The sequence below is a fragment of the Hyposmocoma kahamanoa genome, unplaced genomic scaffold, assembly GCF_003589595.1.
Source record: "Hyposmocoma kahamanoa isolate Upper Pololo Valley unplaced genomic scaffold, ASM358959v1 92, whole genome shotgun sequence".
Lineage (NCBI taxonomy): Eukaryota > Metazoa > Arthropoda > Insecta > Lepidoptera > Cosmopterigidae > Hyposmocoma > Hyposmocoma kahamanoa.
In genome coordinates, this window is record NW_020654748.1 from 1,029,113 (window position 1) to 1,042,595 (window position 13,483).

A 13,483-nucleotide genomic window follows, 5' to 3' on the forward strand; every position below is an offset into this window, starting at 1 on the left:
CGCAGCCCCCGCCGGCGCCCCGCCCGCGCCCGCCGCCAGCGCCGACTCCAGCGACTTGGCGAAGTTGCGGATGGCCTGCGTCAGCTGCGGCGGGATGGGCCGCAGCACGTCGGGCAGCAGCAGCTCCACGGCCTTCTGGTACAGCTCCAGCTCGGCGCTCTTCAGCCAGTCGGCCACGTCCTTCCTGGCCGCCAGGCGGCAGAGTACCCGCTTGCACAGGTCCGGCGGCGGCCGCTTCCAGAATGCGCGCCTGGTCCGCTCCACCCCGGCCGTGTCCAGTGCCGCCACCGCTTCCAGAAACTCTACTCCGTGTTGCCTACGAAAGAGATCACATCTTGGTACGATCGGATCGACCGAAGATTTTTTTTTAATGTGGCCAAGCGATAATGTGGCCTACGACGATACGCATTTCTCTGAAAATACCGGTTCACTTTAGCCTTGAATAGTCCTAAATTTTACTTTTCGGCACAACACAGGCGCTAATACTGTTCTTTCTACTCGTTTGTCATACGCATTAGGAAGAACTAAGCACAGTGGTTCTTATGAATGGTTGGTGTATAAATGACATACAGATTAAGTGTCCCGGGCTTTTTTAGTTTTTTTTTTTTCATGTCACCCAAGTCCCGAACGGAGTCACGAACTCGTCGTACGTCTGGTTTTAAGCGACACGCCTGTCCATAGCAGTTCCTGTGCCAGTCACGAGCTTCAAACGCAAAGATCTGAAAGGCACTGCGCCCATCACCCTGAGACAAGTTGACAAGTCTCATGTCACTTTAATTTCCCCAGAACCAATTACCCTTCAAAACCGGAACGGGTACCAGAAATAAACCGTTTGATCGCAGGACGTAAGTATGGAACTAAAACTAAACACACTCGCGAAATGTACTCGATAGAAAAAAAAGTTTTGACATTTCTGTAAAAACGTTATTTTATAATTTGAAAGGACAATTAAACACAATGCTAAATTACTAGCAAAGGATCGCCGCAGGTTTTGCGAACTTTTTATTTGTGTTGAATGCGCATGTATTATGCATGTTCCAAGATAGGATTATCATACAACCGCACATTTTATCTACTTCCGGACCACTTTTTTTACTGCTATAGAATTCGTCCAGGGAAGTACAGCTACCTTACCTGTTTGTGTACTGTAGTGTAGGCTCTACTCTTTGAGTAGAAGTACTGGCTGAATGAATATAGATATGTGTTTAGTATGTATTTAAAAAAATAGGATAGAAAAAAGAACAGATCTTGGCAGATCTAGAAGTAGCCTTTTGAAGTGAATATGTGAAAAACACAATAAATATCTAGTTATGAAGATAATCCCAGTTTATATTTATAAAGTACCTCTCGCTACGCGACCTGAGCGACGTCCTAGGCTACAGTACACACAATATTCCAATATTCAGTATAATAGTCTAGGCTCTACTCTATGAGTAGAATCACTGGCTGAGTGAATAGATTTATAATTAGAATGCTTTGAAAATGAAGTAAGAGAAAAGAATGGAGCACCTTGACATTATTGAATTGTAACCCAAAGCCGAAACTATGTGAAAGAATACAATAAAGTATATTTTGAAGATTATTCCACTTTATATTCATAGAAGTACCTCTCGCTACGCAATCCGAGCTACCCCCCAGTTACAGTACACACAATATTGAGCTGAAAACTAGATTACGTTGTAACGATGAGACCTCTTTAATCGTCATTCCAACTTTTTATTACCCTTTTCTCTGGTCCCTGGCCACTTCCTTTTGAAATTTTGAATCGTTATCTAATTATTTTTCTTCGTCATTCTTAACTTTTCTTCGTTCCGTCGTCACTCCCATCGAAATTCTCGAAGAGAGACGACGTGTCCTTCAATCATGTAAACCTAACTGCATATAAAGCAGCAATACATGTACGAATACAGGCCCTTTTCGGCTAAGTGTCTACTTTATAATCATCCATAAGCATGTCCGTATGTAATTTAAGTAAGGGAGTCTTTTATAGTATTGCACCTGTATTTTTTATCATACCATTATTTTTTATTACAGCCTTTTCTATACCTTTTCTTGTTTCTGCCTCTACAATAAAAATCTTGCATTAAAAATTATGTGGACCAAGCCTTCTCTGTAACTATGCCAAGGCTAGGCTAGAATGTGTATTGCTTCCAAACGCTACGTACCGGTGATGCCTGCGCAAGGCGACCAGCGCCGCCGGCGGCACGTCGTCGGGCAGGTCCTCGAGCTGCAGGTCGGGCGGGTCCGGCGCCGACACCGCCCCCAGGTACTGCCGGTGGGCCAGGCTGCTGGCGCCGCCGATCGGGCTCTGCTCGGACTCGCGGTCGCGGGACTCCTGCTCGAGCAAGGAGACATTAACTTAATCGCGACCTTAAGACCGCGAGTGTTTAAGATCTTACATTTACTCAATGTCGTGCCAAAGAAAACCTTTCTTACTCAATAACAGTATTTTCAACTATGTGTCCCTATTTTAAGACTCACGGGATATTATTAAATTACAAGAATTTTAATTCTACATATAGATATAAATCAGAAACAAAAGGGCAGGTGATTTTATTTCATTTTCGAGTTGTCAAATTAGTCAACTGAGCTGGCGGAAACAATAAAAATAATAAGCACCAGGATTTGGGTCCGACTACCTATTTACAACCTTTGGAGTCGCAACCCTTGGCCCGTGGGGTCCCAGTGGCCTTCATCTGTACAAAATTTTATCGAAAAACTTAATAGACTGTCTGCGAAATCCAAGCTACCTTGCCCAACGCATTAGCTTAGCAATACAAAGCGGGAACGCTGCCAGCATCTTGGGCACCTTGCTGCGGGGACCAATTTTATTCATATACTTTAGTCAATTTATTATTATTACCTGTAGTCAATGCCCATTCTTCTTTTTACTTATTGGCGGTACCCATTTTTAAGTTTGCCCATTGACTACTCCGACGGAATGTACTTGTGTGAAAATTTGTCAGCCTCAAACTAAAATTAAATATCCTGCCGTTTTCTTAGTGTAGTATCAAATAACGACCGCGATAGATGAACTCAGCTTAAATTTAATTTAATTTGCTTTTGCCTGAATGGCAATGACGTGGCTTTTTTTTTTTGTTATTGACCTTAGTACAGAGTAGTATAGTATGTACATCGAGTATATAACGAGAATTAGAGACGAAATGCCATTTAATTTGTTGGAAAACTATTCTGTGAAATCATTACGGTGATAACTGCGCTCCGATTGGCCAGCCCGAATTCGAAACAACAACCCTCCATTGTTAGAGTCATTTATCTTTATTACAATAAATACAGAATATTTTTGAAATATACGGAGACGTACACACAGGTCCGTTGTTGGGGCTGCACTATTTCAGCATTCAATTTGTGATTTCAGCGCAAACGAGAGTTGATATTTAGAAGTGATATAAGGCCTGATGAGTTGCCAGGTATGGATGGCCCTTATTTCGTCTCTATTTCTGGTTATATACCCGATCGAGTATGTATATTTTAAATGCCATAAATAATTATAACAATTAAAAAATAAATATATTTTTTAAGAATCTTCGCAGAATTACTTGTTGGCCCAGACAAAACAGATTGAAACCACGGAACATTAAATGTATCAACCCACCCTATGCAAATAACCGCACCCCAATAAGTACCTTGCGAACACACTGGAAATAATATAAAAAATAAATTTATATTAACTTACTTGCTGACTTTGACCATCGCTTTTGTCTTCGGTGGAATCATGTCTTGGTGGTGAATCGCCAACATTCGCTTTGGCTCTGATTCCGTAGTAGTGATACTTGGAGTTGCCTCTGGTACCAAGACGTCGGGTTCGAAGGCCGATGAATACGGATCGGATAAGTTTACCAAAAGATGCTGCATTTACAGGGTCCAGACGGTGAGATGCGCAATGACGTAGGTAGTGTGAGTACAGAGTTGAACGCGGAAGAGATACGCCTAAAAGAAATTTAAATATTATAAATAATAGTGGATTCAGTATGGAGCCCTGTGAAACAATGTTGGTTAGAAAACTGGATAGCTACGTGTTTCAATATTCTCTTACAGGAAATAGTAACTTAGTGTTGTAAATAACTCAAATCCAAGAGTCTACATTTTCGAGTCTACAGAGTCGACAGTATAGTGGAGATATTAGTACTCGAGTCTATTTATAAGACAGAGACTCGACTTATAAAGTCAGAGACTCCTCTGCTCGATGTATGATGACGTATTGGAATGTTCTTTGGTAAATTAAAAATAAAGTTTTTAAAATTAATAACTTTTATTGCTATAATGAAAAATAGGGTGATTTGCAATTAATTAATATTAGACATAACTGCTTAACTTAACTAACTCAGTCAGCCGTGGCCTATAAAAAACATTGTTCATTTTCTATTTCCGATTCCGACCTCCGTGGTCGAGTGACTTGTACACCGATTTGCATGGTGTCGCCATCTATGATGTCCCGGACGGATTCGATCCCCGGCCGACTCAATGTAGAAAAAAAAACTTTTCTATATTGTCTCGGGTCTGAGTACTTTTAGTACCGTCGTTATTTCCGATATCCACAGCACAAGTCTTTAGTTACTTATTTTTGGGATTGGAGCAACGTATGTAGTGTTGTTTAATATTTATTTATTTTCCAAGTGTAACAAACGCAAAAACCTAAGAACTCGTTAAAAACAACCATCTTTAGTACAACGTCATTAACCGACTTCAAAAAAAGGAGGAGGTTCTCAATTCGACTATATGTTCTTTTTGTATGTATGTTACGCGTTAACTCCGGTATTTGTGAACCGATTTTCACGATTCTTTTTTTGTTGGAAAGAGGATACCTCCGTAGTGGTCCCATTTCATTTTGAAGAAAATCATCCGCCTCTAAGAGTGGCTGTTCACGCATGAAGATTCATTTTTATAAATAGCGCCTAAATTTATTTAAGGAGCAATTGTTTTAATGGTTGATTTTGCTATTCTCCAATTCAAGGCGTTTTTCTCTCTCAATATACCTTGAGTAGTGAGAACTGATTTTTATTCTCTCCAGTGTCAAGTCCTGTATAGTGGCGAGCTAGGGAATATTTCAATAAAACTTAGCAAATAGACCTAATTCCACGTACTTTTGAGGTCGATTTTTTTAGTACTCTGTATCGGTACAGATAAAATCGGTTTTAAGTAATAAATACTTATTTACTGAACACATCACATTCTCGTTGATGTAGCTAATGAAAAGCATATCAGAGGCAAATTAAAACTTTGTTATCATCAAGGGAACATAAGTTCATATTGTTTTGTCTTTATTCTGTTGGTTTTTCAATAATAAACGAATCATTAAACTTATGTAATTTAAATAACGAAATTGTAAAATGTTGTAAAATTAATAAGTACTGATTTTGAATTTTCGGACATTATATATATAGAGCAAGATAGATTTATTGATTATTCTATTTTTACAGTTTAATTTCTTCTTCAATTTTCATAATAATATGCCTAGTTAAATTTAATTTTATAATTTATTTAATATGGATTATTTTTTATCACGTAAACAAATAAATTTAATTTTTAAGATTGCAGCGTCCTTGCAGGATTCATGTTTGGTTTATTAACAAGATTGTAACAACTACAAATGTACAACATGATTCGCAATAAAGAATTTGAATACAATACCTTCCGCGGTCTCGTAGTTATCGAGCAGCCATTGCACAGTAGCGGGAGGCATGCGCGGTGGTTGCGGCGCAGCGCCCGGTGTCGCGGGGCTGGCCGGTGCCTCCGCCTCGTCCCCCGCCACCTAAGTAACAAGAGAAAGCGTGTTCTCCGAGCTCATTAGAAATTTTTAAACTACACTGAAAGTAATTCATTCAGGCGTTACTTTGCATAAGTCCATGTTAATAATTTGTTAATTTATTAACAATTATATTAATAAATTACTTAATCTATAACGTCAGCGCATCCTGAAGACGCATAGGTCTCCACTAGCTGTATCCATCCGGCTCTGTCTCTTGTCAGCCTAGTCCATAGAGGTCCAGCTATTTTTTTAAAGTCATTGGACCATCTTTTAAAGAGACGACCTCTTTTCCTCTTTACCATTCTGTTACCTCTCTGGTCCACTTTTCTACTCTTTCCCTGTACGTATAGCCAGTCCACTTCCACTTTAGTGTTTCCTTTTTCTAGTGACATCCTTCAATTTAGTAGGCCTTCGTATGTCCGTAGCTCTCTTTTTGTCTCTCAGAGAGAATCCCAGCATACTCTTTGACTATGTTAATAAAAATGGAAGTAATTTAAGAGTCGATACTACAACAGCTCAAATTGAAATGTATCCCGTACTAATACGGTTCATTTTGCTTGGGTCGAACGAAATTATATATATATATATAAAGTACCTTTTGAATACGGCAGTTTTCTTAGAAAATTTCGAGGTAAGTTTGTGTTTTTTTTCTATCGTGAATATTTTCCTATTATATCGTCAATTTTACTATATAAACTTTTTCCAGAGTGATCGATTTGAAACTTTCACTGTTTTACGGAATCTACCAAAGCCATTTGAGGTAGTATAGACTCTTAATTTGTTACTGCGCAAACCAACAAATACATCTGAGTGTATTACAACAGATTGAAATAATTATACTACAGCCAAATTCGATGTAGAATAAATGTCAGTACGTGACCTTTAGGGTTTTCACCCCTGTTTTACGATTATCACATTACAATTAAGTCTATTTGATAATACTAACCTTGAAGTCAAATCTGTAATGAATTTTGTTCAATAGAAATTTCCAACATAAAAATTACCACTATTTAATTATTTATAGAACTGTGCCACCCCTGGTGATTTTTTATTTGAAGAGACAAATTGCAAACATTACAATACCAATAGTATTCAAGTTCATAATCGAAAATTGGTGCTGGAGGAGATATGTAGAAAATTAATAAAAATAAAATTATACAATTTTGATCCTTTCCATCTACCATTACCTACTATCTAACAGTAAAAATTAATAAGTACCAAAAACTTAATTAATTATTCATAAATTACACGTATCAGTAGGTACTTTGCAAACTTCATAATAATGGTCAGATAAACATTAATTATATTCCATCTATATTTCAATTTCAGCGGGCCATGAGCAGAGCAAGTCTAAATAATGAGCATTTACAAAAAAATGTTCTTTACCTATGCCGTCATTGGATGCCAAGCAACATTTTATCATTAAACATTCGACGTCAAATTTGGCATAGATATAACAACAGGGGATGTGTAACAAACGAACAAGTGAATGAAGCGGCTCACTACGCAGCAAATTAATAACCTCCATTTTTATTGCCACGACGTTGAAAGCTCAGTAATACATAAACTACACTTCTTTATTATCGCATTTACCACTTTCCATTAGATGGAAAAGTCTCAAGACTTTATCAGTTTGAATACCATAAAGTAAAAATAGTGACGTCAAACATTGAAGTATTTTTAGCATCTCTAAAAGTTAAATATTATTATATCATATAAGCCGTAACCCACGCTCATAGTGAAACCCGGCCGGAGGCGTCGCTGCTTTTTTATATTTTAGTGTCGAGGAACGTAGACACCCTTGTATTGGCGGACATATTGGAAAATGGGAGAAAAGTTGCTCCCATTGTTAATTTTCCCCTCCCCTCGACCCTCCTACAAGTCTGTAATAGATTTCTAGATTCGATCTCTATATAACTTTGAATACGGCGGCCATTTTATTTATTTCAATTTTAAACATTTTACACGTTCGGTAGAAACTGCTAGTATGTATCCGTAAAATAACATAGGACATCACGTCTAACTCGTAGTTTCTGTAGTAACAGATTGTATTTTTTTAGTGTCGCTAATCGATTTAATTGCGTCAAGAACTAGGCAGAAATGCTCCATGGAATCTATGGATTAGTAATGAGTGATCATTCAGTTCATTCGATTACGAAAATTAGTAGATTATTAATTTATTTATTAGACTTTTTGTGAAACAAATCCCTTAGTTTTATAATTATTATTGTACGGTTAATACCGCACATTAAGTATGTTACCGCGTCAGCATTTTTATGTTTTTATGTTTAGTTATAATTTCTACACATTTGCAATCAAGGCATTGTCATAAGCAAGCGCGTATTTTATTTTGTAATCAAGTAAACGAAATAAATACCATTTTTAAGATCAACAAGGATTATTTATTTATCAACATTATAATCAAGATATGTAGTTTGTGTAGCAAGAACAAGACGCGAACAATTATGAATACAAAGATCGAACGCACTGACAAAACCGTTCGGTGGGACTGCACCCACGTCCACGTCAGAGCAATGCTACGGTGCAGCACGGATTCATCCATCTCTCACCGGGTGGACGATAACTTTTCTGTGCTCGATCTTTGTATTCACAACCATAATAGATTACTAATTTGTCAGTCGCATGACAGGAATAGTAATTACTAACAAGTCGAATATCGAAATCATTCGCAATCGACTGGTACTGGACAGTGTCCAACACGGAACGCTTTGCGCTGTTATGATACTAACTTGCCTGACCTAAACCACTTTTAACGCTCAAACTATCCGTACATCATTTTTACACATCTCATATTCTTCTGGGAAAACAAACTATACCAGTCATTGACTTACAAATAAATGGACGACGGGTCTAATACAAAAACCGTAGTGACATGTCAAGGAATATGAAAAATCTAAAACGTTGAATTTAAATTGCAATGTCATCGCAGTACTGTCTAATTTTGCTTGCTTCGCTGTCAGTCGAACAAACGAAGACTAGAGCGTGAATGACGCTCTGTATACGATTTTAACACCCTATAAGTTCGGACACTTTTTAGCGCGGACCCGACGTCCATATAATTGTAAGTCAATGATACCAGTCAATGCATCGCTTTTCAGTGGTAAACATATCTATATCCAGCGTGCATTTGTACAGGTTTTAATTTAGAAACCTTGCGAAGTTATCGTGGCAGTTTCACACATTCCTCGTATATTCGGGGTTCATTCACCCGGCGAATAATAATTAAATTTGTATAAGAAACGTCCAAATAATAAAATTAATAACTCACAACTACACCATACGCGGTGTATTCGGCAGAGGATGCACCACCCCACCCGTTGTCGGCGGACGTCCCTTCCGTGGACGAGGTCGCGTTACCAACGGTCGTGACCCCGTATACCGGGTACGAACGGAGAGTATCCCTGTTGAATTTCAATATTGTACATTTTATAGAAAAATATAACTTACAACATCACAAAAAGTCAAAAGTTATATGTACGTTTGATTATGAGCGAATGAGACTTCTCCACCTATAGCAGGGTTTCTTAACCTGTGGTCCATGGAGGTACCCCCAAGAGGTACGTGTAATGAATGTCAGAGGTCCATGGCAAGCCTACCTAACACAATACGTTAATATAAAAATTGGTAAACGATATGTTATTTTTATTGAATTGATATTCAATTCTTTTTTTTGTGAAATTACTAATTAATTAATTGTGAAGTTGGTATAGCGTCTGGCACGGTATGCAAGAAGACGTCGGTTCGAATCCGACCGGATCGAAGGATTTTTTTCTGAGTGTTCGATCTTTGTATTAATAAGTATAACAAACTAGTGGAGTAATTTCACAAAAAAAAAGAATTGAATATCAATTCAATAAAAATTTCATTAATACAGTGAATAGCGACATCACTCGCCAGGACTGGTAGCTGTAAAGGTACTAACTGGGTGATAAATCTTTCATAGATTTCTCATATATGGCGCTAGGACTAAAAAGTCGTTGAAAAACCAAATACAAAGACACGACGCAAGCACATAGAAAGATTCGTGAGGTCCGTTGGTTCGTTCCGTGGCTTAGTTGGTATAGCGTCTGGCACGGTATGCAAGAAGACGACGGTTCGAATCCGACCGGATCGAAGGAATTTTTTCTGAGTATTGTATTAATTAATATAGATATAGATACAGTATAGAGTATTGTATTGTATTGTTATAGTGTATTAATAAGTAAAACGATATGTTGTGAATAAAAAAAAAAAGAAAATAAGAATAAAATTTTATTTTGGACCTACAGTTTTTTGCTAATATAAAATGTAAATGGTGCTAATTTTGCTTAACAATAAAACTGAAACTAAATAAGATATTTAAAAAAAAATGATTAGAGAGGGTTGTAGGTCTAGTTTCGCTGATATCAGATAATTTAAAACTCAATTTCGATTACATTCTGCGCCACAAAATATCGTACCTCCGGTGAAACAATGAACTGCCTCTGTGGCCGAACAGTTACCATCCTGGAGTGCCACGCCGAGGTCCCAGGTTCGATTCCCGAGCCGGGAGAAATATTTGAATTGCCTGCATTTATTTCTCTCGAGAGTTTGGGCGTAATTTGTGGTTGTCTATGTGTGTGTCCATGACACCCGCGATACAGGGTTTACCTAAGCTATGAGCGTGTGCGTGTTAAAAAAAATGATCTAACTTACATTTTGCAAAATTTACAGAAAATAAAAATAATAAAAAAATATTTAGGGCTACTGAGCACATTTGAAGAGCTCGTAACTGTTATAATATTTCATTACGCATTACGCCCTCTATAGAAAAATGAAGAAATTCATAATGCGTCTCTGTTTTCTCCTTAAAATCGCATTTTAAAAATGATTTAGGATCACAATTTTTTGCAGTTAAGTCTGTGTTTTAACGGCACATAAAAAAAGAATTAAAAAATATACAATTCTGCATTCAAATTATTTGTAGTATAATGAATCTTAATTACGTCACAACATCTCCATCAACCACTGAAATAACCCCTCGCAGTGCGTAATCAGTTATTTGTAACATAAAAGGGAAAATAACATCAATGAAATGTTTCGGAAGCCATATTTGCCAATTGTATCGTGTCACGAGGCAGCCATTTCCTTTTACTTTATCAGAGTTGCCCAAACATGATACAATACATTTTTACCTTTGATATTTCTCGTGCATTTGCTTTTGTAACATAATATAGGTGTAGTTATTTATACCTACTACATCCGCAGTTATAAATAACGAAAGCAACAGTTTTTATACAAACGACATACATATAGTCTACCTTTTTTGAATATGGAGTACAACATCGAGTATATAACCAGAAATAGAGACGAAATGTCATTTAATTTGTTTGAAAACTATTCTGCCAAATCATTACGGTGACAACTGCGCCCCGATTGGCCAGCCCGAATTCGAAACAATTGACGGGTGTATATATTTAATATTTGATTACCGATGAAATGTGATTCCGTTTGTGTTGTAATTGGATGTTTTGCTGTTTTTCCCCACACCATCGAATGGAACAGCTGCCATAGTTAGAGATATTATCTTTATTACAATAAATACAGAATATTTTTGGAATATACGGAGACGTACACACAGGTCGGTTGTTGGCGCTGTACTATTTCAGCTTTCTAATTTGTGATGTCAGCGCAAACGAGAATTGATATTTAAAAGTGATATAAGGTCCATTTGCCTGATGCGTTGCCAGGCATGGATGGCCCTTATTTAGTCTCTATTTCTAGTTATATACTCGATGGAGTACAATGACAGTTCATTGCACAACAATGTTGCCCAGCTTGCAAGCAGCTAGTGATGGCAGTCGATAAATATTCTATCGACTATCAACTAAATGTTGGTAACGCTTATGCAATATAATAATAATAATAACGCATATACAGTCGAACTTGTTTCATTTGATCATCATCGGCACATTATGGGTTTTACTACTGGGCATAGGTTTTTTTGTATAGTCAATTTTTGAAAATTCATACATACACTTAGAACTATGTCTATGAAAAATAGAAATAGGAGACATATGTAATATACATATTCATAGCCGCCTGTCGGTATTAAGTTCTGCATGAATCAAAATTCGTTGTGTTATGACAATCGGAAACGACGGTACCAAAAACACCCAGACCCGATACAGTATAAAAAGTTAGTTTCCACTTTAGCCCGGCCGCGGGTCGAATCCGGGACATCAGATATATGCCTACAGATGCCTACACCATGAAAACCAGTGTGCAAGCCACACGACCACAGAGGTCGTCAAAACAAGGGACAAAGAAGATTTATTGTATTTATGTTGGTTTTTACGCACATACCGTTTATGTACGTTTACGTTATTTATTTTACAATAAATAGTCTCGCAGACTTTTTCTTCACCGCAGCTAGGGTTTACTGGAAGAGATCTCTTCTAAAAATAAGCTCACTTTTATATAAATCCTACGTAACAAGTGTTTTTAAAGTATTTTCTTTGTGTAATAAACAATTTAATAGTTTAATAAAAATATAAATCCAAATGCGTGAACAATAGCTTTTGCTTCTTTATACAAAATGCGCACGGTCGAAAGGACAATTTTTTTCACGAGCTAAAAAAAAAAAAATTACTCACTAAAAACCTGATAAGTGAACTACTGGGCACTTGTGTCCTCTAACGATTTTTAGGGATCACACGGCTTTCTATTGTTATTACTATTAACATTCTTACTCTAGCGTCTTCTAATTGTCTTTCACAGTACATTTTTGAAAATGTAATTTATAGGAAATGCAACTATTTTTCCGGATTTAAATCGCGTATATTTGTTTTTTCAAACAAACCGACGTTTCGGGCCCTTTACAGGTGCCATGGTCACGGTTGACTGACCATGGGACCTGTAAAGGGCCCGAAACGTCGGGTCGAAAAAACAAATAGACGCGATTTAAATCCGGAAAAATAGTTTCATTTCCTATGTGTAACAATCGCGAAAACCTAAGAACTCGAAATGTAATTTATGTTAAGAATAGCAAGTATCATGAAAAATAATTAGAGATAACAATAAAATGGCTGTTTTTTGTAGTCTTCACATAGTATAACAAATTCATACAAGAAAAGGCTTGTAAGATTAGTTACATATTGGTATTTACATAATGTCGCAAAACACATTTCTAGGTTCTTTGTCAACAATTTATAGAATTTTGATTGAAATATACTATGGTTTAAAATGCAATGTTCCGTTTTTGTCTTTAAATAATGAGAAACCAAAAAACCTGTATTTTCTTTAAAAGTACGCTGTACTTTTCGTTGTCCTAACTACAAAAGCAAAGTTTTAACATAAATAAAGCTTTTCTTTCATGTTTTTGTGATTCTAACTGGTTCTAATTGTTTCTAGCCAATCAGAAAATGATATTGTGAATCCAAAATTAAAAATCATGTAGCACAGTGTCATTATTATAGTTACTTTTCGATTCTAAAATGGTGGCACATAAATAAAAAAATATTATTATGCTTATTAAAAAAGAATTAGTCTCATTAAAAAAAATTGTTATTGTCAATATTGTAGTTACTTTTGCATAATAAAAATGACGAAACTTGTATCGAATTTTGAAACCAACACTATAGCTATTTAAAAATGTTGCGTCACAGCTATCGTCTAAGTTAATTCAAAAGTTAAAATAAATATATTTAGAAAATGAAACTATTTTTCCTGATT

The 13,483-nt window shown here is 36.7% G+C and overlaps 1 protein-coding gene across 1 annotated transcript in view; it reads right to left on the reverse strand.

The window, feature by feature from the left end:
• The window catches only part of LOC113236631 (MHC class II regulatory factor RFX1), a 33,142-nt gene that overhangs the window by 3,372 nt on the left and 16,287 nt on the right, over window positions 1-13,483 (reverse strand). Inside the window, exons 7-11 of the mRNA XM_026472792.1 lie at window positions 9,060-9,192; window positions 5,653-5,773; window positions 3,698-3,951; window positions 2,166-2,335; window positions 24-316 (exon numbers count right to left, since the gene is read on the reverse strand). Coding sequence (XP_026328577.1) covers window positions 24-316; window positions 2,166-2,335; window positions 3,698-3,951; window positions 5,653-5,773; window positions 9,060-9,192 — 971 coding nt within the window. The remainder of the gene's footprint in view (window positions 1-23; window positions 317-2,165; window positions 2,336-3,697; window positions 3,952-5,652; window positions 5,774-9,059; window positions 9,193-13,483) is intronic.